Source organism: Artibeus jamaicensis, unplaced genomic scaffold (assembly GCF_021234435.1).
Source record: "Artibeus jamaicensis isolate MK-2021 breed Jamaican fruit bat unplaced genomic scaffold, CSHL_Jam_final scaffold_474, whole genome shotgun sequence".
Taxonomy (NCBI): Eukaryota; Metazoa; Chordata; class Mammalia; order Chiroptera; family Phyllostomidae; genus Artibeus; species Artibeus jamaicensis.
The window spans coordinates 7007448-7032470 of NW_026522046.1; the positions used below are offsets into that span (position 1 = coordinate 7007448).

Consider the following 25023-nt stretch of genomic DNA (forward strand, 5'->3'; position numbering starts at 1 on the left):
AGCTGCGCCCCCCCCCCCCCCGCTGGCTCCCCTTTGGCTGGGGCACAGGCCCGTGTAGATTTAGGGCCAGTTCTCCGTGCCTTCGCAGCATCTCGGTGATTTTATTATATCCCTTCTTGGCCAAAGCAAAACCAAACATGTAAAACAACTTAATAAGTCTACAAGTCCTAACAACTTAGTAACTGTTTGAAAAAATAAATACATGTAAATGGGAAGAAAAAGCAATTCTTAAAATTTCATTCTTAGATAACTACAGTTGTCTTGAACCTTGAATCAGATTGATTTTGGAGGTAACTCTTCACTACCATTTTAGCTTTTTAATTTAGTGACTACAAAAATGAAGAGAAATATTATGTATTTGTGTTGGCATTCTTTACCATTCCAGCTATGCTAAAATAATTTTTAAAATATTACCTTTAATATGGTGACTATCTTCAAAGGATTCCAGAATCAAATTCTTACAACACCACTGAGCAAGCATGAAGGAGAAGAGATTTGTTCAAAGCAGTTCAGTGTCCACCTTTTCACATTCTACTTGAAATAGCTAGAAAAGGGGGAGGCCAATAATACACGTCTCCTGACTTGCTACTAGTCCGAGTCCTTCACCTGCACAGGCGCGATGTCCAGACCGTGCGCTAACATCCCGACCTCCCGCCTTCCTTGCAGGAGGTCGAGGGAAAGACGGTGCCCCGATCATCACTCTTCCCGAGTTTGTGGGGTTCAGACACATCCCGGATGAGGACTTTCTGAATGTCGTGACCTACCTGACCAGCATCCCCAGGTGAGCGGAACACAGCATTCTACTGCCTTCTTAGTCCCTGGCTTTGTCCACGTTTCCCACTTGGCAGGTCGGGGTGGAAATGGAACCTTCCAGGAGCACAGCTCACCCTGGCATTATGTAACTCAGCCAGTTTCATGTGTCACAGACCAGGGATGGAGAAGGAGACTAGAAAGCAGTGATGAACTGAGCATCAGTTCTGTTCATAGTGTGCACAGAGGAGGTACTCACTACACATTGCTGAGTGAATGACATTGATGGAACAGCCGAAGCTGTCTTTGTTCTTCCAGGTTCATTGCTCTAGATTAAGTTGCTTTGGGTTTCCTGGGGCCCACTGCCAGGGGCATATGGCCATTGCTCAAGGAACTCTAGTCATGTTAAGAGTTATGTCATTTATTTCCTTTAAGTAAGGAATTTAGGGCAGACTTTCTCATTGTCATTGTGAGATGGAGAAACTGAGGCACACAGCAAGGAAACTGAAAGGCCAGGGATAAAAACCATGTTAAAGTGGAGACCATGGCAGTGATGTTTTGGGGCTCCTCCACCCTCTGCGGCCATGTCTCACATCTTTACACCAAAGGAGTGATACCCAGGTCTCCGAGGGATGGAGCGTGGGACAGAGTTCACGTTGGCTGCAAGCACGGCCCAGACGGAGACAGAGGGGAGGAGGGCCCAGACTCACTGCTTAGATAGCACTGCGTCCTCTCCAGCAGGGCAGACCGGCCCCACCCTCCGTGGGTTTGTGCTGCTTATGATATCACCTCTTACTTAAGTGTGGTGTGGTTAGGAATTTGCACAACAGCTGTGTGTGTGTGTGCATTGTTGTGCTTGCTTTTCATCTGCCACCTACGATGATTCAGAGGTAAACGCCAACTTTGCTACTGAAAGGCCACCTGGAGTCTGATCCCACCTGCGGAGGTTAGAAAGTTGCTTAGTTTGCTTCAACCAAAGCCACTCCATGGAAATAAAGAACAAACTGACAGAGACCAGAGGGGAGCGAGGAGAGGGATACCGGGGAGAGAAGGGGAAGGGGCAGGTCAAGGAGCGTGAATAGAGGATTCATCCTCAGGGACAGTGGAGGGGGTTGACTCTGGTTGTAAGGGGGGCAGTGGGGTGCGCGTGAGCACCAGAACAACAGGCAGGACAACTGTAACCGAACAACAGTAAAAAAAACTGTTTGGTTTTGTTTTTTCACCCATCTTACTTTCTGAGAGAAGGTTATGGGTATATTTTAGTGCCCTTCTGCACGTTTCAGCTCTTGATTTCCACTTCACCGCTTTCCTCCCATCCCCCGTCCCTGTGTGGGCTGCGTTGGATTGGGGGACGGGTTCCTGCTGTTCTCTCCGCAAGAGCACCTTCCCGCCCCTTCTTGGCCTGGCTCACTCCTACACATCCATGAGCCCTCAGCCCCGTGTCCTTGCTTCCAGAAAACCTTCCCTGACCACAGTTCTGCTCTCCCGACTCTAGCAGAACCCAAAGCTTGCCCCTTATAAACACCATAGTACATGGAAATGATTTCTGCCTGTACTGCTGCACTGGGCTTCCTTTTGTCTTTTCTTTTTTTCTAAAATTGTAGCTCTAGCACAGTGCCCAACACATAATAGGTTCTCAAGAAGTAATGTTGGTAGAATATCTGGTTTGGATATAATCTATTGTAATCTAAAGGTGTTTTTATAGGGTGAGCAGGGGGCCACTGGCAGAGAGGAGACCCCCTTTCTCGCTCCTGCATTGGCCTCCTGGGTTATGGGGAGTTGAACTTGGTCTCCCTCTTTGGCTCAGTCGCATCCAAGACAATCACCCATCAGTTTCTCACCCTCTCCTTCTGTGGGAGCAGCGAGGGTGACAGGGAGCAGGGAGCTGGGCGGACGTGCCCGGCCCCATTACACTTGGTTTGATCTCACTGTGTGATCTCACGGAATCCCTAATCGCAGTCGTGAGCAGTCAGTGAAACAGGTGGCTTTCATCTTGTGCTCGCAGACTTTTTCCAAGTCACACTGACGACCGTACCTTGAGTGTCATCTGAACCAGAGTTGAGAGAAGCGTGGAGGGGTGGAAACCCTCATCTCACAGATGTGGAAGGCAAAACAAGGGGCTCCTGTTTGGGCCTGATTTCCTTGTTCTGCTCTATGGTCCTTGCAGAACTGCTGGTAAACTTGGGAGTATGTTCCTTTCCTCAAGTGCTGTTTTTCCCTTGACAAAGAGTGCCTGCTCGGCCAGTTATTCCCCTTTCTTCTTCTTCACATTGGCTCACATTCTCTCACTGGCCCGCCCTTTGGTTTTAGCATGAAAGGGGAATTTGACCTGATTGTCCAGTTTCTATTTCAGGTTCCTATTTATTGAAATTGGCATCTTCCTAAATGTTACAGTGGTTGCCGGGCACCAGAGCCCTTCTCAGATTGCAAAATGTCTATGGGCAGTTAGCAGAGGGCCGGTGACATGGAACCAGGGAGAAGTGACGCAGTGGACGAGAAGGGCGGCAGGACACCCTGGACAGGGCCCAGTGTCACACACTACTCAGACCTGCCGCCTTCCTCCTCCCTGCCTTATTCCATTCTGCCTTAATCTTAAATAGCTTCCTTCTTGTGCTTTCAGTTTTCTTAATTTTTGTCCTTTTTGAGTTAAAAAGTATATTTACTCTCCTTTTTCATTTTATTGTTATAAATGTTTAAGATTATGAATTTTCTCTTGATCCCTGCTTTAAATGTGTTTTAGTAATTCTGATATGTAGTATTTTTATCATCCCTGAATTTTAGAAATGCTGTAATTTCATTTTATATTCCTTTTTTACTGAAGAGTTGTTTAATAGAAGGTGTTTTGATTTTCAGGTGTCTTCCTTGTGGCCTTGCGGCAGGAAGCATTTTTGTGGGAGGAAGACGGATCCTCTGTAATGAGGATGTAGATCCCAGCACACACAGTCTCAGGGATGAGTTGTCTGCTCTGCCCCACACTGAAGGCGGCGTGTTGCAATCTCCTGTGTAAAGTGTATTTCTGTCTCCTGTAGTTTCTGCCTTAAAAAGTTGGTTATTATGGTTATTTGGAGTAGAGATATTTTAAACGATCATATCTCCATTGTGAATTGTGATTTTTAGCATTCAAAAGTGTTCCTTCGTATGTTTAATGCTTTATGACTTGAACTCTACTGTGTTGCTATCGAGCCTGAACCCCCTTACTATTTTTTCCATTTGCTTAGTATATACTTTCGCAATTTCTTTTTGTCTTTCTGAATCACCTTGTGCTAGATGTTTTCTCTTGTATACAGTAAGTATATGGTTGGTTGTTACTTTGAGTCAGATTGAAAATCTTTTTCTTATATTAGGTGAGTTAAGCCCCTTCATATTTATTAATATGATTAATATATTTGCTCACAATTTTGTCATAACAGTTAGATGTATTATATTTACTGTATTTCTCTCTGTGATAGGTTTTCTTTTTTATTATTGACTTCTTTTGGTTTTTAGAAAGATTTGTGATTTTGTCCTGTTTTGTACCTTTTTTAATGTCATTAGTCCCTGGTTTTGTTTTTAAATTATTTATTTATTTTATTGATTATGCCATTATAGTTGTTCTATTCCCCCCTTCATTCCCCTCCACCCTACCTCCCCATCCCCACCATTACCCCCTTTAGTTTATGACCATGTGTCTCAAGTTCTTTAGATTCTGTATTTCCCAAACTATTCTTGCCCCCCCATCTATTTTCTATCTACTGTCTATGCTACTTATTTTCTGTATCTTCTCCCCCCTTCTCCTTCTCCCACTCCCCTGTTGCTAACCCTCCTTAAGATCTTCATGTCTATGGTTCTGCTCCTGATCTAGCTGTCCTTTTAGTTTGCTTTTGTTTTAGGTGTGGTTGTTAATAACTGTGAGTTTGCTGTCCTTTCACTGTTCATCTTTTTTATCTTCTTTTTCTTAGGTAAGTCCCTTTAACATTTCATATAATAAGGGCTTGGTGATGATGAGCTCCTTGAATTTGATCTTATCTGAGAAGCACTTTATCTGTCCTTCCATTCTAAATGAAAGTTTTGCTGGATAGAGCAATCTTGGTTGTAGGTCTTTGGATTTCATGACTTGGAATACCTCTTTCCAGCCCCTTCTTGCCTGTAAGGTCTCTTTTGAGAAATCTGCTGACAGTCTGATGGGAATTCCTTTGTAGGTGTGACTCTGGCTCCTTTATCTCTTGCTGTTTCTAGGATTCTCTCCTTCATTTAATCTTGGCTAATGTAATGATGATGTGCCTTGGTGTGTTTCTTCTTGGGTCCAACTTCTTTGGGACTCTCTGAGCTTCCTGGATTTCCTGGAAGTCTATTTCCTTTGCTAGATTGGGGAAATTCTCCTTTATTATTTGTTCAAATAAGTTTTCCACTGGTGGCTGTTCCTTTCCCCCTTCTGGTACCCCTATAATTCGGATGTTGGAGTGTTTAAAGATGTCCTGGAGGTTCCTAAGCCTCTCCTCATTCTTGCTTCTTCACTCTTTTCTGTTTGGCCATGATTTGCTTTCTTCTGGTTCACTCCATTGATTTGAGTCCCAGTTTCCTTTTCATTGCTATTGATTTCCTGTGTAATTCCATTCATTTCAATTAGTTTCGCCTTCATATGTATATCTAATTTGTGGCTATAATCAACCAGTTCTGTGAGGATCCTGATCACCAGTGTTTTAAACTGTGCGTCTGAGAGTTTTGCTATTTCTTCATTGCTTAGATTTATAGGCTCTGGGGCTTTGAGATCTTCTTGGGCTATTTTTGTTCTGTTCACGCCTGTTAAGTACGAGGAGGGGAGCCTTGGACTCCCAGGTCCCTGGGTTGTGACGCTGCATGTGGGGGCGTGGTCAGAGCGGGGAAATGGAAGCCCCCTCTGCTGTTTCCGGGCGCTGGGTGAGGAGCAGAGCCTCATGTGGTTCACCAGGGCCGGGCCACTCAGAGTCGCTGGGTTATGATGCTGTATGTGGAGGCGGGGTCAGAGCAGGGAAATGGCGGCCACTGGGGCCTGCTGGGTCCCATCCAATCGCCCACTCCCTCGCTTGTCTATCCACGCACGATGCGAGATCACAGTCAACCCGCAGCCCTGCTCCCTCGCTGTTTCCTGTGGTCACTCGCTGAGTTGCCCACCAGGTCCAACCCTGCGCCTGGATTCCACGTGCCTGAATCCGTCTGACCGAGTTTTCCTGTGCAGCCCCACCCCTCCAGCTGCTGGTTTCGCCCCTCTTACCGGTCAGGCTGAAGAATTTGTTGTTATCAGACTTCCGAAAAGTTCAATTTTCTGTGTTCTGGCTGTGTTTTCTGTTGCTAATATTTAGTTGTCTCTAAACTTGGTTGTGTGAGGAAGCACGGCATCTCCACCTATGCCTCCATTTTGGCGGAAGTCCTAGTCCCTGTTTTTAAATAGTCTTTTACTCTCTGCTTTGTCAGTTTTCAATACTGTCTCTTGAGTCCCACCTACTGTCTCTACAACAGTCAATGACTTTATTTTCTCTTCTTTCTTTTCTTCTTCCATCCTTTAACTTGCATTATTTCTATGTTATTCTTCCATAATATTTAGTGTCAGACCTACCATTAAATACATTACATTAATCTCCTTGATGAGTTTCTCTAGGTTATCTTTTGATTGGATCTTTGCTAAATTATTCAAAAAGGGCTCACAGGTACAGAACTTGCTGAATTTTTACATGGTCACAACCATTTTTATGTTGTCTTAATACTTGAAAGCCCACTTATCAAGGTGTAAAATTCTGGGTTCACACTTTTTGGTCATGAATTATTATAGAATGCTGCTCAGTTCTTGCCATGATTTTTATGTTGCTTTTGAGAAATATGATGCTAGTTTGTTTCTTTTGTCCTGGTAAGTTATTTTATCTTTTTGCTTGAAGGTGCTTAGAATTTTTACTTTATTCTTAAAACCTAACAGTCTTAATAAGATATGTGTTAAGAGTTGATTTTTCAGATTAGCTTTCCAACATGACTGCTAGGCCTCTTCAGGTATCTGTAGACTCAGGTCTTTTCCGTGTGTGTTTGGAAACTTTTCTTGAATTATACTTGTAAATATTATTTCTGTCCCTTTGTTTTGGTTTTAGTCATTAGGGACTTCAGATGTAAGTATGCTGGGTTTTTTTGTCTGGCTACAATTTCAACCATTTTCTTTCTGAACATTTTTTATTGTTTTCTTTTTCCCCCCATTTTAATTTACTTATTAATTTGTTTTATGTTATTCATGGTCCCTTATTAAATTTATTTATTAATTTGTTTTATGTTATGCATTGTCCCTTATTAAATTTTTGTTCAAATATGTTCTCTCTGTGTATCTTTCATTTAGACTGCATTTCTTATAATTATTTTTCTTTTATTTTTCCGACTTTAATAAACTCATTTTATTTCCTCTTTTCTTTACATATTAAAAAGTCCATTTCTGTTCTTGGTCTTTGAGTTTCTTACTTAAAGTCTTCTCCCATATCCCCAAATGCTTGTTTTTAATTGTTTGAAGAACTATGCTATAGCAGGGGTTTTTCCTTTAATGACTAATTTTTGGAGGAATTTACATTATCTAAAATATGAGAGTTTTTAACAGTAGTTTTAAGTTCACAGCAACATTAAGTGGAAAGTTCAGAAATTTCCCACGTACTCCCTGTCGCGCCCCAAGACAAATCTTCATCCCATACCCAATGGTACATTTGTCACAATTGACGAACCCACAATGACACACAACTGTCACCCGAAGTCCATAGTTTATATTAGGGTTCGCTCTTGGTGTACATACTGTGGGTTCAGTTTAGACAAACGTATGAGGACGCGCACTGAGCATGACAGTACAGTGTTGTACAGAGTAGTTTCACTGCCCTAAACATTCTCTGGGATCTGCCTGCTCATCCTCCCATGCACGGCACTTGGCAACCACTAATCCTTTACTGTCTCCACGGTTTTGCTGTTTGCAGGATGTCATGTAGTTGGAATCATACAGTACGTAGCCTTTTAAGATTGACTTCTCGTTTGTACACGCAGACCCAGGGGAAGTCCTGAGACTGAAAACTCTGCTCCACAAGCGGAGGGCAGGGAAAGACTGAAGAAAAAGACAGGCTACTTCAGTCTGGGAATAAACAGCGTTTATTAAAGGAAACTCATATACAAGGTGCCTCTCGAATATTGACAAGACAAAGTGGTTGTCCTCCCGCTCTTTGGCAGGTGCTAAGGAGTGTTGCAGAGCAAGGCAGGATGGACGGGGTGCTGGCATGCGACCCATCCTGGGTACGGGGAAATGCCTTACGTGCCTGTCTGTGGCAGGGTTGCAGCCTGTTCTGGCAACCGCACGCCATGGGCACACGGAGGGGTCGATCAGAGACTCTCCGTGGGGGTGTGCGGGACACGATCTCTGTTCCGGGTTTACAGGAAGCACCCCCTGGTCTGGCCCAGATCTAGCACGTCATGAAACAGTCTCTCTTCCTCACTTCTTTCTTTTAGTAATATGCATTTCAGTTTCTTCCATGTCTTTTCATGGCTTGATAGGTCATTTCATTTTAGTGCTGAGTAATATTCCATTGTCTGGATGTACCAAAGTGTATACATTCACCTATTGAAGGTCATTTTGTTTGCTTCCAAGTTTTGGTAGTTAGGAATAAAGCTGCTATAAGCATCTATGTGTGAGTGTCTGTGTGGACATAAATTTTCAATTATTTCAGTAAATAGCAAGGCGCACGTGCCCTGCATCACATGGGATGAGTATGTTTAGTTCTGTAACAAACCGTGCAGCGGTCTCCCGAGGTGGCCGTCCCAGTCTGCACTCCTGCCAGTGGCGAGTGACAGCTCCTGTTGTTCCAGGTCCTTGTCAGTGTTTGGTGTGGACGGTGTTTTGCGTTTGGGCCATTTTAACCGATATGTTGTGGTGTCTCGTTATTTTAGTTTGCAATTCCTTAATTATGTGTCATTAAATATCTTTTGATATGCTTATTTGTCATCTGTATATCTTTTTTGGTGAGGTGTTTGTTTTGGTTTTCTGCCCATTTTTAAACTGGGTTGTTTGTTGTTTTCTTATTGTTGAGTTTTAAGAGTTCTCCTCTGTATATTTTGATTAACAGTTTTTGTAAAAATCAGATGTTTTTTGCAATTTTTTGTACTTTATGGATTATGTTCTCATTCTCTGACTAAAAAGTTTTTAATTTTAATTTTATTTTTTGCCCTCTTTATGGTAATACCCTACAGATTACAACTATTTACATTTCTTCATTTAGTGGACAGGCATGGTGGTTGGAGGCGGTTTCCAAGATCCTTAGTTCAGCAATACCATCTTCTGTTAGTGTAGCTAATTGCAGTTTCCTTTATTAAGGATCTAAAAGGTTTTTTGTGTTTTTTTTAGAATTTAAGGTAAGGAGTTTTTATCCTTGATTTTTTTAGTTTTGTTTTGCAGAACTGATTTCTTTCATCTTTTTGCCTTTATCATATGGTCACTACTTCTCCTCTCCTCTCCTTTTCTTTTCCAGGAACTTTTCCTTCTCAAAACTGCCTCTTTGAGTTCTTTTCTTGTTAGTGCCCTGACTAGTACCAGGGCTATTATTTAGTGTCTTTGTGCTTAGGGTGGACTTTTTCTTTTCTTTATTTTTGCCCAGTGGCTTTATCTTAATCCCCTCTTCTCTTGACGCTCCCTATGTATTAGTCAAAGTTCTTGAGAAAAATAGAGCCAGTGGGAGATGTTTGATAATTTTATCATCAATTTATCTTGACTGGGCTAAGAGAGGCCTGGATAGCTGGTAAAATGTTATTTCTGGGTGTGTCTGTGAGGGTATTTCTGGAAGAGATTAACATTTAAACAGATGAGCTGAGTAAAGCAGATGGCTTTCCCCAATGTGGGTGGGTATCACCCAGTCTCTCTAGTGCCAGAACAGACCAAAACGTGTGAAGAGTGAATTCTTTCTCTGCTTGAGCTGAGACATCTTCTGCACTGTTTCCTCATGTGCTTGATTTAACCTCATGTCTTGTTCATGAAGGCCGCTAAGCATGCAAAATCTCCTAATAATGTCTGTAAGAGGCCACATTGATTGACTGACATGGACATAAAATGATGGAGGAAAACAAAAGTGGAAAATCAGTGGTGATTGCTGCTGGTCAGTCAAGCACGTCCTATCCCACCTTAGCTACTACGATCTTGAAGAACAAGAGCAAAGTGATGGAAGCTCTTACAGGATCCACTTCCTTGAGGGAAGCAAGACTAACATGAACTGGAAAAGTGACGGCATCAAACACGGAGAAGTTCCTAATGACCAGACAGCATCCCTCTCAGCTCCGTGAAGATCAAAGCCAAAGTGGAAGGTTCCTTCGTGATGTTGAAACAAAAAGCTAAACCTGACCACAGTGATGAGTTTACTGCTCGTGCTGCATGGTTTAAACGATTCAAGAATTGTTATTCGTTGCATAATGTGGAAGTGAGCGATGAGTCTGTGAGTGCCAATGTGAAGGCAGCCGAAGCATTTTTGGAAACTCTGGATAAACTGATTGTGGAGGGTAATTACTTGCCAGAGCAAATTTTCATTATGCACAAAAACTTTCAGTTGTGGAAACAGACGCCTAAAAGGACTTCCATCCACCAGGAGGCCAAAATCAATGCCAGGTTTCAGGCTTTTTAAGGACAGGATAACGGTCTTGCTTGGGGGCAGAGCTGCAGGCTACAGACCCACAACAGTGAGAACTGTTGTGCTGTGACCTGGCACAGTGAGAACCCCGGGGCCTTCAACCGCATCATAAGTACACACGGCCAGTGTACTACAAGAGCAACAAGAAGTCATTGATAACGCCCCTTTGATATCAAGGGATAAATCACCCAGACAGAAAATCAGTAAGGAAACTGTCCTTAAATGACACATTAGACCAGATGGACTTAAGTCATATTTTTAGGACAAATCACCTAAAAGCAGCAGAATACAAATTTTTCTTAAGTGCACCAGGCTAGATCACATGTTAGGCCACAAAACAAGTCTCAGTAAATTTCAGGAGACTGAAAGCATATCAAGCATCTTCTCCAAAGATAATGGTATAAAACTAAAAATCAGTTACAAGAAGAAAACTGGAAAACACGCAAACATATGAAGGCAAAATTACATCTTACCGCACAATGAATGGATCAACAATGAGATCACAGAAAGAAGCAAAAGATACCTTGAGACAAATGAAGATGAAAACACAACAACCCTGAATCTATGGGACACAGCTGAAAAAATTCTCAAGAGGGGATTTTATAGCAATACAGGCCTACCTCAAGAAATAAGGAACATCTCAAATAAACAATCTAACTGTACATCTAAAGGAACCAGAAAAAGAAGATAAAGCCCAAAGTTAGTAGAAGGAAGGAAATAATGAACTCACAGACTTCAGAAATAAATAAAATAGAGTAAAAAAAAAAAACCAGTTGAAAAGATCAATGAAACCAAAATCTGATTCTTTGAAAAGATAAACAAAATTGATAAGCCTTTAGCTAGACACATCAAGAACAAAGAGAAAGGCAAAAGTCAGAGAAAGCATAACCATATGCTTTCAAAAACCACATGATTTCACTGACATGTAGAATCTAAAAACAAGCAAACAAACAAACAAAGCAGAAAGAGACTCATAGAGACAGAGAACAAATTGATGGTTGCCAGATGGGAGGGATATTGGGGGAAAGGATTAAAGATAGGAAGAGATTAAGATGCACAAATTGACAGTTATAAAAAAAAAGTGTTGGGGATGTAGATTATAGCATAGGGAATAAAGTCTCTAATATTGTAATAACTATGTATGATGTCAGACAGGCACTGGACTTATCGCGGTGGTCACTTCATAAATTATGTAAATGGCAAATTGCTCAGTATGTTGTATACCTAAAGCTAATGTAATATTGTATTGTATGCCAACCCTAACTGAAAAGCAAAATGAGAAGTCATGAGGGACCCAGCTCCTCTTCCAAGATGCTCTCCCAAATTGCTATGTTAGGTAGAGAATAACATACCTTTTAAGATTTTACTTACTGTAAAATGCTCCCAGATATCTTCGTTTTATTGGTGATCTTCATCGCAGTATCAAAGTGGTGTTTCTCCCTCAAAACACCATGTTTTTAATCCAACCAAGGAGTTGGATCAAAGGAGATAGAGCCGCTTTTAAGGCCGACTGCCAGAGGGAGATCCTTGCTCAGGCTGCTGCTGCAGTGGAGGGAGACACTGATCTAACTCTGGAAGGTACAACATCCATGACTGCGTCAGGGGCCTTGCTTAGGTTTAGGGCGATGTCACCCAGGAGTGTGTGAACAGCAAATGGAAGAAGACCCTCAGGAGGTTGTCCATGACTACAAAAGTTTTGCCAAGAACAGGAAGGTCGCAAAAATCAACAAGGCTGTGTGTGGTTGAGATGGCAACCAGCGACTTTAAGCTGAAGTGCGGATGAGGATGACTAGAGGAGCTCCTAACCATGACTCCTGAGGAACTGACTAATAATGAGTGGTTGGGACTGGAATAGGCACACATAGGTGAAGAACAAGCCAGAGGAAAGGACACCACTGCAGGAGCAAAAAGAACCCCAAGAAAATTCACACCGAAGGGTTAGCAGAAGCTTTTGCAGACCTCGACAAGCTCTTTAAAAAGTTTGAAAACATGGACCCCAACACCACAAGGTTTTCATTAATAGAATATTCGTGGTGCATTATCTGCTTAAGAGCATATCTGTGATGATAAAAAGAAGCAAACCACCATGCATATATTTGTGTCAAAAGTGACATCTCTTCGAGAAGAGCCTCGGGCAGGGCCTTCAGGAGATGCTCCCAAAGAAGGCATTGCTACCCTGGCAGAGGACCGCTCTGTGTGTGGTGTTGACAGCAGGGACACATTCTGAGGAACCTGTGACTGATTGGAAGACAGCGGTTAGTCTAGGCCTCACCCTTCGTGGTTCTAGACTTGTGTGTGTGCTTGTGTCTTAAATTTTAACAAAAAAGAGTAAGGAGTAAAAAGAAAATAAATAGGAAAAAGCTTACATAATAAAGGTATAAAGAAAATATTTTGTATAGCTGTACAATGTATTTGTGTTTGAAGTTAAGTATTCTTACAAAAGAGTCAAAAAGATAAAATTTGAAAGTTCGCTAAGTAAAACAGTTATAGTAAGCTAGGGCTAATTTATTACTGAAGAAAGGAAAATAACCGTCTCTAAGTGCAGTGCAGCCTGAGTGTGCAGTGTTTATGGAGCCTACAGCCAGGCACAGTGATGCCCCAGAGTTTCACGCTCCCTCACCACACACTCACTGACTCACTCAACAACTCCAGTCCTGCAGGCGCCACTCATGGTTAGTGCCCCACACAGTTGTACTACTTCTTCTCTTTTATACCACATTCTACTGTACTTGTTCTATGTTTAGATACATAAATACTTACATTATGTTACAGTTGCCTGTGGTATTCAACACAGTACCATGTCGTATGGGTTCGTATCCTAGGAGCAGCAGGTTATACCCTGTAGCCAAGGTGTGTGGTAGGCTCTGCCCCCTAGGTTTGTGTAAGTGCACTTTAAGATGTTTGCACCACGATGAAGTCACCTAATGACAGGTTCCTCAGAATGTGTCCCTGCTGTCAAGGGGTGCAGGACTGTAGAGCAAAAGATAAGGTCGGGTGAAGTGCCAGGTTTGGAGAGCAAGGGAAGATGCGGTGACGGTTCTGAGATATTCAAGAGATTAAACTAATTGTCCCCTGTATGTCCGCTCTTAATCTGAGACCATCTCATCACCTCTTCCATACACTATAAGGACTACTGACTAGATTTGCAGGAGCACATCAGTCATCCCTGGGGACTTGACGCTGCTATACAGAATTAGCGAGTTCGAGAAGGATACAGTTGGAAGGAGTGTTTGAGACAAGCTTCTGCCAGCCAACTGTTTTGCAAATGCAGGTGCCGAAAACACCTTAAAAATGGAAAGCTCTACGAATTCCTTACTTCTGAAGTTAGAATGACAGTGAAAAAGAAGAAACAAGAAACCACAGGTCAACCATTTTAACTCCTATACCAGGAGCAACCTTGAGCACCTCTCTTCAAAAGGGCATTTCGATGACTACTGAAGATCACAGTGACGGTCAAGAAACACAAGTGATCCTAGAGAGGAGTCTGATTTCCTTCAGTGAGAAGCCCCACACGTGGCGTGCCGGTGACCTTCATATTGGTGTTGGGAATTAGACGTCTGAGTTACGATGAGCAGTGGTGTTGGTTTTCCTGGGACTGACCATGTTCAGCAGAAAGTTCCCCAGGGGACTCCTCATCCTGGACAAACCAACCGGGACCGTTGGTCACCCTGCATTTGACTCAGTTCTTACAGCAAGTTCTTTTTTCACAACTTGAATCTGTTTGATTCTTTTGGTTTTTAAACTGAGTTACAATTTACATATAGTATACAGATCTCAACTCTATAATTCAATGAATGTTTACCTGTTTATATACCATATAATTTTAGAAAATGCCACATCACCACAAAACTTTTCTGGTATTTTGGTTCGGAACAGTTACCTCTTTCCTCTTGTGTTCAGTCTGCTTTTAAACCAATCTGAGCTCTTAATTTCAGTTACTGATGTCTTGTAATTACAAAAGGCCCAGTTGATTCTTTATTATAGATTTTAATCATTCTCTGTTGAAATAATGCATCTTTTAATCCATTTTGGTTACTTTTTTTCTTTAGCACATTGATCATAGTAATTTTTAAGTTTTTTCCTGCCGCCTACAAGGACATCTTTGAGACCGCGTCTGTTGGCTATTTTCTCTCTTGATTATTGGTTACTTTTTCCTGTTTCTCTGTAGTTCTATTAATTTTTTACTTGATGCCAAATTTAGAGGGTGCTGTGTCGCGGAGGCTTATCTGCTCACAAACAATATTAAATTTCGATTTGATGGGCAGTTAAATGACTGGTGGGTCACCTTGATCTTTCTGAGGCCTGGTTTTAGGTCTTCTTAGGGCAACTTCAGTTCTCACGGTGTTGGGTTTACCCTCGAGTATGGCCTCTGTGGAGTTCCACCTGCCCGCCCAGGCGTTCACCCAGGTCTGTCTCTTCTGGCGGGGCCTAAACACCAGTCGTCTCCCCACAGTGATGCAAGTTTCATCATCTCTCATCAGTTCTCACCTTTTCAGAAATAGCGGCAGCTATTTCTGTCGCTATTCTCTGCCAGTCTGCTGGAGTCTTACCTGAACACGGGGCCCAGGAATCGACCAAGCGTTAAAGTGGAATGAACATGAAGATACTGGGCTTCCCCCTGTGAGGCTTTCCTTCTTGACAGCCGCCTCCCTCAACACCTGGCCACTTTCCCATTCATGATCTCCAGTCCCTGCCTCTCCCACCCAGTGAGACTGCTACTGCTCGCACCGTTTCCTGGACAGCGTTCTCAGGGAGGGACCCTGGGTCAGTGTGGGGCTGTGACAACGGCTGGCTGGCTCGGTGGTGCTCACTTCAGACCAACTGCTCTTGTTCTCATGCAGATTCTGCTTAGACCTTCTGCCTTATACAGGTGCTTTTTAAAGTAAACCTCACCTTTCACCAATATTAGGGAGTTACTCAAGGTTTATTATAGGCCAGATACTTTTCATATACTTTGTGTTTTATGGTCTCTGTAACAAGCACATAAGAAATACCCCTGGCTGGTGTGCCTCAGTGGATTGAACACCAGCCTACAAACCAAAGGGTCGCTGGTTCAATTCCCAGTCAGAGCACATGCCTGGGTTGCAGGCGAGGTCCTCACTTGGGAGCATGTGAGAGGTAACCACACATTGATGTTTCTCTCCTTCTTTTCCTCCCTTCCTCTCTCTCTAAAAATAAATAAATAAAATATTTTTAAAAGAAATAATAATAATAATAATAATACTTATATAGCATTACCAAGTGCCAGGCATTGTCCTGAACATTTTATATACCTCATTTGATATTTTATGTATTCATTTAATCCTCATATCAACCCTATAGATGGGTACTATTATTGTTCCTACTTCACAAATGAAGAGTCTGAGAAGCTAAAGACTAAGTAATGTCTCCTCCAAAATGCACAGTCTGTGAGGGGGAGTAGCCAAGTCTTCCAACCTTGGCACTCTGGCTTCAGAAAGTGTGCTTTTAACCACTTCACTGCTGGTGGCACTGTTCTCATTGTACAGCTACGGAAACTGGCGTCAGAGAGGTTAGGCCGTCTCCCCGGCATCTCCGTGCAGTGAGTGGTAGCACTGGGATTTGCACCAGGCTTCAGAGCCCTTGTTCTTTCCTCTGTACTTCCTCCCAAAGAGAGAGAGAGAGAAAACTTTATTCGTTTAGGATGTTAGTTTAATGGGATTTGGGGAGAATACTGTGGGGATTTAAGAGGAGACCAGACAGCTTCCTTTTGGTCTTCATGAAGATATCTTCTCACGCATACAGTTTGCTGGCTGATTCTGTCGGGGCATCGGGGAGGGAATGGTTTACCCCATAGACGTGTGTTCATTCTGAGCACCTCTCGGAATGGCTCCTATGAGAGGGTATTGGTGGCTCCAGGAATGCCGGTTTGGGGTGTGGAAAGATGGCAGAGCTCAGCCTTGAGGTCCTCTGCCAACACTGGGACATGTGGTGCTCGCCCAGCATGTGCTCCTTCAGGCAGGAGCACGTGTGCTCTTGGGTGTGTCATACATGTGCCAGCTGGAAACAGAGGCCTTGAGAGGGTTTAGAACACCAGCTGTCTCTGTGCTGCCTGGTGAGATGTGGAGAGGAGGCTGGTTCCACTGGCAGGGAGGTCAGGCCTGGTGTCCCCCTGAGCCGTGCAGGGTTCTTGCACCTGATCCCAGAGCGCCTTCTCTGAGGGAGCCACCCAGAACCCATGTGTCTCTCCTAGTCTCTGATACCGACCCCCCTTTTTTTGCAGTGTGGAGGCTGCCGGCATTGGATTTGTCATTGTCATCGACAGACGAAGGGACAAGTGGAGCTCCATAAAAGCGTCCTTAACACGAATAGCTGTAAATATTTATTTTTGTACTTTTTCTAGTAAAAGTAATTTAAATGGTCTATTCAATGATTTCATGTCAGAGTCACTGGGAAAAGGTGATTATTTTATGCCAAATTTTGGGGAAGGTCTTTGTTGTGTCCACCCATATCCCCTCTTGCACCTTATGGTCACTGCAGGGAATTCCTGAGCATGTCAAGGGCTTCCTGAGTCTCTCTCCTTCATTCATTTCTGTGGTCACTGAAGAAGGGTAGGTAGAGAACGCTGGGAAGTTAATACCCCAGGAGTGACCTACCCCTATGGCGTCATGGGATTTGGTGAGTAAATGCCCCAGGTCCAGTGGGATGATTCTGAGGTACTGTCCATACAGTGTCTGGGAGGGGCCCAGCCTCCCCGCGCCCAGCAGCACCCCTCACTGACACACTGGCTCTCTAGCCATCAGTGTCTCACCCCTACCCACGTCCTCACTGCGCGTCCTGGGATCACCTCCTCAGTAAACTCTTTATACCTGAATCCTTGCCTTAGGGTTTGCTTTGGGGGTCACCCACTTTAAGACAATCTTCATTTCAGTATTCATATTTTTTTTCTTCTATATATTTTAAGAAAGACACTGGCTAACCAGACAAAATGATATTTAAGTAGCTCAATTGAAGGTGTGCTTACTTTTTAGCATTAAATTGTACAACCTAGGATGGGTTTCTTTTTTATCTTATTAGCCTGATTTTGACCCCTGTTTGTAGCTTTTCAGCAAGTAGATGTGTCCTTTCTCTGTAGGGACCTCAGACCAGAAAGCTCAGTCACATGGGCAGGCAGGGGCACTTCAGGGCAAACCGCACCAGCATTTCCGCCCACGCAGGGACTCCCGGGCACAGTTGGGACTGGCTGAAGGGGACGGGATGTGGTAGGGGGGCAATGCTTGTGTAGAGGCGGGGAAGGGAGAGGGGCATTTGAAACCTCACGTAGGCCCACTTGCAGAGGCAGTCCCACGTGCACATGTGCGCATGCGCAGAGTCAGTCTCTCAGCTCACTTCAGAGCCGTAGCCGGGCTCACAGAAAGTGTCCCAGCTCCTCTGTCTTGCGTGACATAACAAATGCAAGCGTCTTCTCTTTAGGGCCTTGCGTGTCCAAGATGGTAGGAGGGAAGTCTCCCTGTATGCCTGGATTGTCTCGTCCCTCTGGTTTAGTTCTGGTTGCTAAAACCAAGTTTAGAATGTAGTTTAGGATTTGGGGGGTTAACTGCAAAGACAATTGCTGCCCTGAGGACTCGGACACTGGGCGGTGCCTGTGACTCTCCTGCGGTCTGGTCTCTAGAGATTCCTGATTTCCCCGGGGCCACAGGGAACACTTGAATCATCGAATACTTGAGCCGAATTTGTCCAAGAATTACAGTGACCACTGTGCATAAAATATACTGTAGTATGGGGTCCTTGGATACCAGTCACAATCTCTTTACATACTTATTGAAAATACAGATATCTGGACTTCATTGAAGCCCTGATGAGTCAGAACATTCAAGTCAAAGAGCAGATTTTTTTCTCTAACAAGCACCTTGGGAGGTCGCTTTGGGGAGCCACCGGAAGCATATGAAACCTGAGCGAAGGGGGATTTGGAGGCCCAACGTTGCCACTGCGTTGTTATGTGATTCTGCGTTGTCTCGTTTCTCAGGACCTCACCTCAAGATGAACAGTGTTTCCTGAAAGCACCTTAGCGATATATGATCAGGAGCCTAAAATACCGGGCCTTTGACTCAGCAATTCCTTCAGGAAGTTATCCTAGGAAACTGTTTCAAAGTGTGAATAAAGATGTTCCTGTCACTGTTATTTAGAATAGCAAAAGTTATTTATTGTTATCACTGTTATTTAGAAAATGCCTAAATCTCTAGCAATAAGAGATAGTTAAATAAATTGTGCGCCCATGAAACATAATATTTCCAAAGAATTTTTAATAAATAACAAGAATAAAAGCTCATGGTATTAATATTAAATGAAAAGGTGGGTCACAAAATATTTCTGCAATATGAATTTAACCATGATAAAAATGTTTAAGCAGAGAAAATAGCTTATAAGTAATTATATTAAAATACTAAAAATAGCAGAGATCATAATTGGTTTTCTTTTTCTACTGTATAATTTTATTTCCTAATTTTTCTATAAAGAATATGAATTGTGTTTATAATCAGAAACACTTTTGTGTGTTTATTTGGTTTAGTTTGTTTTTAAGGAGAGGTTGGGACGATCCGATCTCTAAGATCTCTTTCAGCTCCGAAGTCCTGTGACATACATTCTAACTCTTCGGCATCCACGGCGTCCACTTTAACTTTGTTGTTTGTGAGGCAAGAGGAGACCAATGGATGTGATACTCACTCTGATGCTTTCCGTGATCCTTCCAGGTAGCGTTTCCGGGAAACTTGCAGCTCATATTCATCCTTCGTCCCTCCCGCTTCATCCAGAGGACACTCACTGACATTGGCATTAAATACTATCGAGATGAGTTTAAAATGAAAGTACCGGTAAGCATGACTTTTATCTTGTCTTCATTTGGTGAGGGCAAGTGGGGTAGATGGCGTTGGAGCTGGGTTTTTAGGAAGGTAGGACTCCACAGTAGAGAGGGAGGGAAGGACATCTGGGCAGAGGGAACAGCGTGTGCGAGGACATGGAGGCAGGAAGTAGACACTTCATGTGAGGCTGGCCCATGGGGAAGCCCCTTGTTGGAATACATATAGGGTAAACTTTTGGAAGAAAAGGTAAAATACATGGAATCAGTCTTACATATAAGGCTGAAGGGCACGGGTTTCACGCAGTAGGAAATGGGGAGCCAGTGAAGATGTGTGAGTGGGGGAGTGACTTGGGGAGGTGGTGCTGGAGTCATAAATCTGAAGTGGTGTTCCGGGCTGCAGAAAGAGATCGGAGGATGGAGGGAAACTGCAGTGGCATGGGTGGAAGAAAAGGCCTGGAAGATGTAAGTACAGGCAATTGTAGAAAAAAACCTCAACATTGTGATACTCATAAAAAGAAATTAAATTAAAAAGACAAAATTAAAATACTTACCTATAACTTTGGCAAAGATGCGAAGGAAACTGTACTTTCCTACTTTGCCGAATGCAGGAATGCATTTGGTAATGAACAATATGAAGGATTAATCAGCAGTATTTATCACAAATTAAAATGTACACTTGCTTTGACCTACGTATAGGAGTTATTCTACAGATACTCCCATATATGTGCAGAAAGCCACACACACAATGGTCTTTACTACCGAATTGTTTGTCATAGTAAATAGTTGGAGATAACTTAGTGTCCAACGAATGGGCCTGGTTAAATAAACTGTGGCATACCCAACCGTTTTAAATACTTTGCAGCTACTGAGTGGGGTAAGGTGTGGTGAAACCACAGTGGAAACGGTTGGCCAGTTCCTTATAAAGTTAAACATGAACCTGACCTCTGACCTCCCCCCCAAGAGAGATTAAAACACATGCCCACAAAAAAGCATGCCCAAGAATGTCCCTCAGCCGGTGAATTGATAAAGAAATTGTGACATAGAAAGATAAATACTGTGAGATTTCACTTACATGTGAAATCTAAAAACAAACGAGTGAATAAATAAAACAGAAACAGGCTCGTAGATACAGAAAATAAACTGATGGTTGTCAGAGGGGTGAGGGTGGAGCTGTGGGTGATGAAGGAAGGAGAGTAAGAGGTGGAAACTTTCAGTTACTAAATAAAGAAGTCACCGGGTTGTAATATATAGTGTGGGGAAAATAGTCAGTAGCATCGTAATAGCTTTGTACAGATGGTTCCTGGACTTCTGGGGACACATTTTAAGGTATATAGATGTCTAATCACTACATTGTACATCTGAAATCAATACACTGCAAGTCAAATATACTTTAACAAAAAATAAATTTGAAAAAGAAATTGTGATATATTCGTATAATGGAATAACATTAAGCAATAAAAAGGGCTGAAGCAATGATACATAACAACAGCATTAGATGCATCTCAGAAATGTTCTCTGGAGAGAAGGAAGTTAGACATTAACAAGTACATGCTCTGTGAGTCTTTTAGTGCGAAGTTGAAGGAGAGGCAAACCAAGCTATGGAGTAGAAAACCACGCTGGCTGCTGCTGGGGTGAGGAGCAGTGCAGATCGATTGGAAGGAGGCGCAAAGAGACTTTCTGGGAAAATGCACTATATCTCGATTGGATGGTGTTACATGTGTGTATACATTTATCAAAACTCATTTAACTCTATTGTTAAAATCTGTGCATTTTTAAAGTGCAAGTGATATCTCCATTAAAAATGAAAAAAGAAAATATATAAGATAAATCTGTGGTGTTATAGAAAAGTTTCTAATATATATTTCTGGTTTAGTTGGAGATAATTTCAAACTCATAAAAAAACCTCAAAAATAAGAATAGAACAAAGAATAGTTTATGCTCTTTACCCAGATTCACTTACCTATTGTTAACACTTTATCCCCATTTGCTTTATTATTTATTATTTGCTTCTCTATATACATTATTATATATATAGATGTACACATCTATGTATTACATATTATATTATGTGTATCCATATATAGATGTGTACATCTATATATTACATATTATGTTACTATAATCAATACCTGTACTTTTACATTAATGTATTATATAGTATATAGATACATATACACTACACATATAAATACTCACATTTATCTTTATATAGTATAAATATTATATATATGTTACACAATACAGAGGTAAAAGTACATGTAAAATATACACATACACACATGTATACATAGTAAATGATTGGAAACAACTTCATGCTCAACTGCAAGGGATGGGTTAAATAAATTATGATCTGCCCAAACAATGAAATACTTTGATAATACTTTCCTATATACGTAAATACTTTAATAAGTATATACACATACAGAAATGTGCATGCCCTCTAGAAGCCCTCGAAGCTATAAGGAAACTCGTCCCAGGGCTGTGGGTGCGTGCGCACACGCGAGGGGTGAGTGTGCGTGTGTACAACAGGGTCCAGTCTGGGACCAGGCAGTGCGTTTAGTTGTCATGTCTCCTTAGTCTCCTTTCATCCGAACTGTTTCCATCCACTTTCTTTGTCGTTGATGACGTCCGCATTTTTTAAGAGGTGGAAACTTTAAACAAATATAACGCACCTCATCTGGGCTGTGTAACGCCTTCTCAGGAGTCGCCTCAGTCTGTGCCTTCCCCATCGGAAGACTTCTTCGTCGGCGTCCTGTCCTCTTCGGGTGTCGCCTGTGCGGGCGCGCGGTGTTCGTCCGCTGCTCGCCGGTGGTGCTAGTTTTGACCCCTAGTCGAGGTGGGGTCCAAATGTGCAAGCGTATCATGATGTTTTTCCTCGCAGGGAGTAAGTAATCCTTGGAGAGAAACTGTTAAGACCATACAAATATCCTACTCCTCAAAAAAAATTCCTCTCTGTATTTAATAACCATTGATGATTCTTGCCTGAAACGATGATTATTATTGGTTACAAAATAGTGATTTTTCAGTTCTAACAATCTCTTGACATTTATTGATCAGAACTTTGCTTTCTACTGTAAGGTACAACTTTCCCTTGTCCCCTAGTCATTTATTTGTCTATCATTATGGATTCTTATTTTTCAGTGGTTTATAATTCAACACTATTCTTAATTGTTTTGGTTCTCAAATTGTCTCATATTTGGCCAGTAGGAACCACTTTATGCTATCTCCTATGTTCTTATGATGTGCCCTTGTCATTTTTTTAGTATTTTCTTACTTTCTGTCCTAACATGATGTTCTAGCTTCACCCCATATGTAATGCGAAAGCCCTAATCCAGCCCTGTGGTTAGCCCTGTCTTGGAGGAGCTCTGGGTTTTTGTGGTGGTACATTAGACCAAGATCTGGATGCTGGGTGTCCTATTGCTACTCAGGTCTCTTTACCGCTAGGCCCTTTCAGTAGAGTATATACATGCGTGCATGTGTATACACATAAGCACACGTGTGTAAGCACACATATGTAATATGAATATATGAATCACAGAGTTCGCACTGATACCTTAAATTGTAGTCCACCTGAGATATATTTTTCAGTGGGGATGAAAAGCTAAGGGAGACTGGCATGTGAAGTGTGCTTCCATTTGAATAAGCAGGAGGGACATGTATGGGGTGGTGCACCCGCACATCACAGGAGGAAGGACATGTAGGATTTACAAGAACCTGGTGGAAATAGTTACCTCCTGGATGTAGCAGTGGAGACCGAGGGTAGGGTGAGAGGAAGGCTGTTTTTCTACTTAGAATGACTGTCTCTGTTTGGATTTATTACCACCTACACATATGATTTGTTCAAAAGAGCAAAAATCCCCACTCTAAGTGAAATTGCTCTGAGAAAGTATTTAGCCCGTCTCAGTGATAACTGACCATCTCAGACATAGGACTTTTCTCATTTTTTTCTCTTTGCTTTTCACTCTTATTTTTCCTCTTTTGGGTTCCATTTTATATTAATAATCAAGTTTATTAAAATACTTTCTTCCTATACTTTGGTCTCAAAATGAATTTCTGATTCCATTTTTTTTTAAAGATTTTATTTATCTTTAGAGGGGAAGGGAAGGAAAGAAGGAGAGAAATATCAATGTATGGTTGCCTCTCATGAGTCCCCCACGAGGAACTGGCCTGCAACCCAGGCATGTGCCCCGACTGGGAATCGAACGGCAATACTCTGGTTCGCAGGCCCGCGCTCAATCCACTGAGCTACACCAGCCAGGGCTCAAAATGAATTTCTGATTCCAATTTAAAACTTATTTTAAAATATCTGAGTGTTTAAGGGAAATGTGAGCCATGAATTTTTTTTCTATTTTTCTAAATTGAGTAACAGTTAAGATTGGGGAAGAAATTACGACTTACAAGAGGTTAATGAATTTGTCATAATACACATAAGCTTTCTTTTCCCCTTTGGAGATGAAGAGTGGTCAGTTGCTTCTAGCCACTGAAAATGCTCTGGAGTTTGAATGGAGCATTTGCCCAAATGCCAGATGTGTTTGTTTCCCTGGTTGTGTATAAAATACGCCTCTCCAGGCGTTAACACGTACACAGGAATGTACGTGATCCATGTCCCACTTTTCATATGGTGTGTCTGCACTAAAGACAGAGTGAACACTATTTTGTCTCGACAGTGTGTCTTTAACTACTTCTGTTTGTGGTGATGTGTCGATTCCCTATCCATCATACTTTTAATTTTAAACTAAAATCAGCTTTTTAGAAAACTCTCAATCACTCAAACTATTGGCACATTTAGCAGGGTATCTGTTAATGGAAAAGTTTATCCTGTGGGCTACTGTTTCACCTTAAAGAGAAGATTGTCTTCCCCTCGTAGCTCAGATGTGCTGCAGAATTCAGAGTCCTAGGTTACCAGGCTTGATGTAATCAAACTTGAAAATATATTTCGTTTTTGAAGTGTTCAAGCTGTTGGTTGTCTTCTTCACTTTGTTTTGAAAATTAATCTGTAACAGGTGTTCTGAGAATGTACATGTTAAATGCAGTGCAAACTGGTGCTGCCCTGGAGGAAACAAGCATGAGCTTGAGGATGAAGTTCATTGTACTCAGAGGTCCCAGGGAGGCGGTCACACAGGCCCCTGGGGGAACGCTGGGTTTGGCCAGAAGGCTGCAGCACGATGGAGAAAAGCCTAGCTGAGTCCTTTCTGGGGTTTCCACGGGAAAGATGAGAAAGCAGAGTCCTGGCAAGTGTGGAATGCACACCTGCCTCTCCTGTGCAGAAGGTGGAGCCGAAGATGTGCCACCTGGCAAGATAGTTTCTGAAACTGCAGGCTGTGGGGCAGCTCACGTCTGCCCAGTACCATGTTGCATAATGGTATTTTTCTAATTCCAAGTGTCACCATAATATTCTGAGAAGAAAAGTCATTTTTCACTTGATAATTTCTTGTTATGTGTCCTGTAATTTCTAATTGTAGAAAGACTGAAAATACTTTGAAACTCCCAAAATGACTTAAAGATTTTTGGAAAGAAAGGTACAGACAGATTTAGATTGTTTTTTCTTTTTCTGTATCATAAAAATAATTTTTAAAATTCCCAAGCTCCTTCAGAAATGAAGGAGGAAGTCCTGGGCCCTTATGAGGTTGCAGAGTGGACTGCAGCAATCATGTGCCACGGACCTAACGTCCTGGAAGGCAGGGCCTGTCGGGTTTACTGTTTCACCCCTTGGCGTCTGACGTGTATTGGATGTTCCACACATATTTACTAGATGAATGAGTCCATTTATTTTTAACTTACAGACTTTGGGCCCTAACCTATCTCGTTTTCATTCCGAAGTGGGTA

General features: G+C 42.3%; 1 protein-coding gene across 8 annotated transcripts in view; it reads left to right on the top strand.

Moving 5' to 3' along the window:
• Positions 1 to 25023, top strand: part of MCF2L2 (MCF.2 cell line derived transforming sequence-like 2) — a 211617-nt gene that overhangs the window by 38669 nt on the left and 147925 nt on the right. For 5 of the 8 annotated variants that reach the window (XR_008390153.1, XM_053657607.1, XM_053657605.1 and 2 more), the window contains exons 3-6: positions 667 to 781; positions 3604 to 3753; positions 16624 to 16714; positions 19091 to 19210. Coding sequence is in view for 7 of the 8 variants with exons in the window: in XM_053657607.1 (XP_053513582.1) it covers positions 667 to 781; positions 3604 to 3753; positions 16624 to 16714; positions 19091 to 19210 (476 nt within the window). In the remaining variant the exon portion in view is untranslated. The remainder of the gene's footprint in view (positions 1 to 666; positions 782 to 3603; positions 3754 to 16623; positions 16715 to 19090; positions 19211 to 25023) is intronic. The other 3 variants (XM_053657610.1, XM_053657611.1, XM_053657608.1) reach the window with 1 other exon arrangement.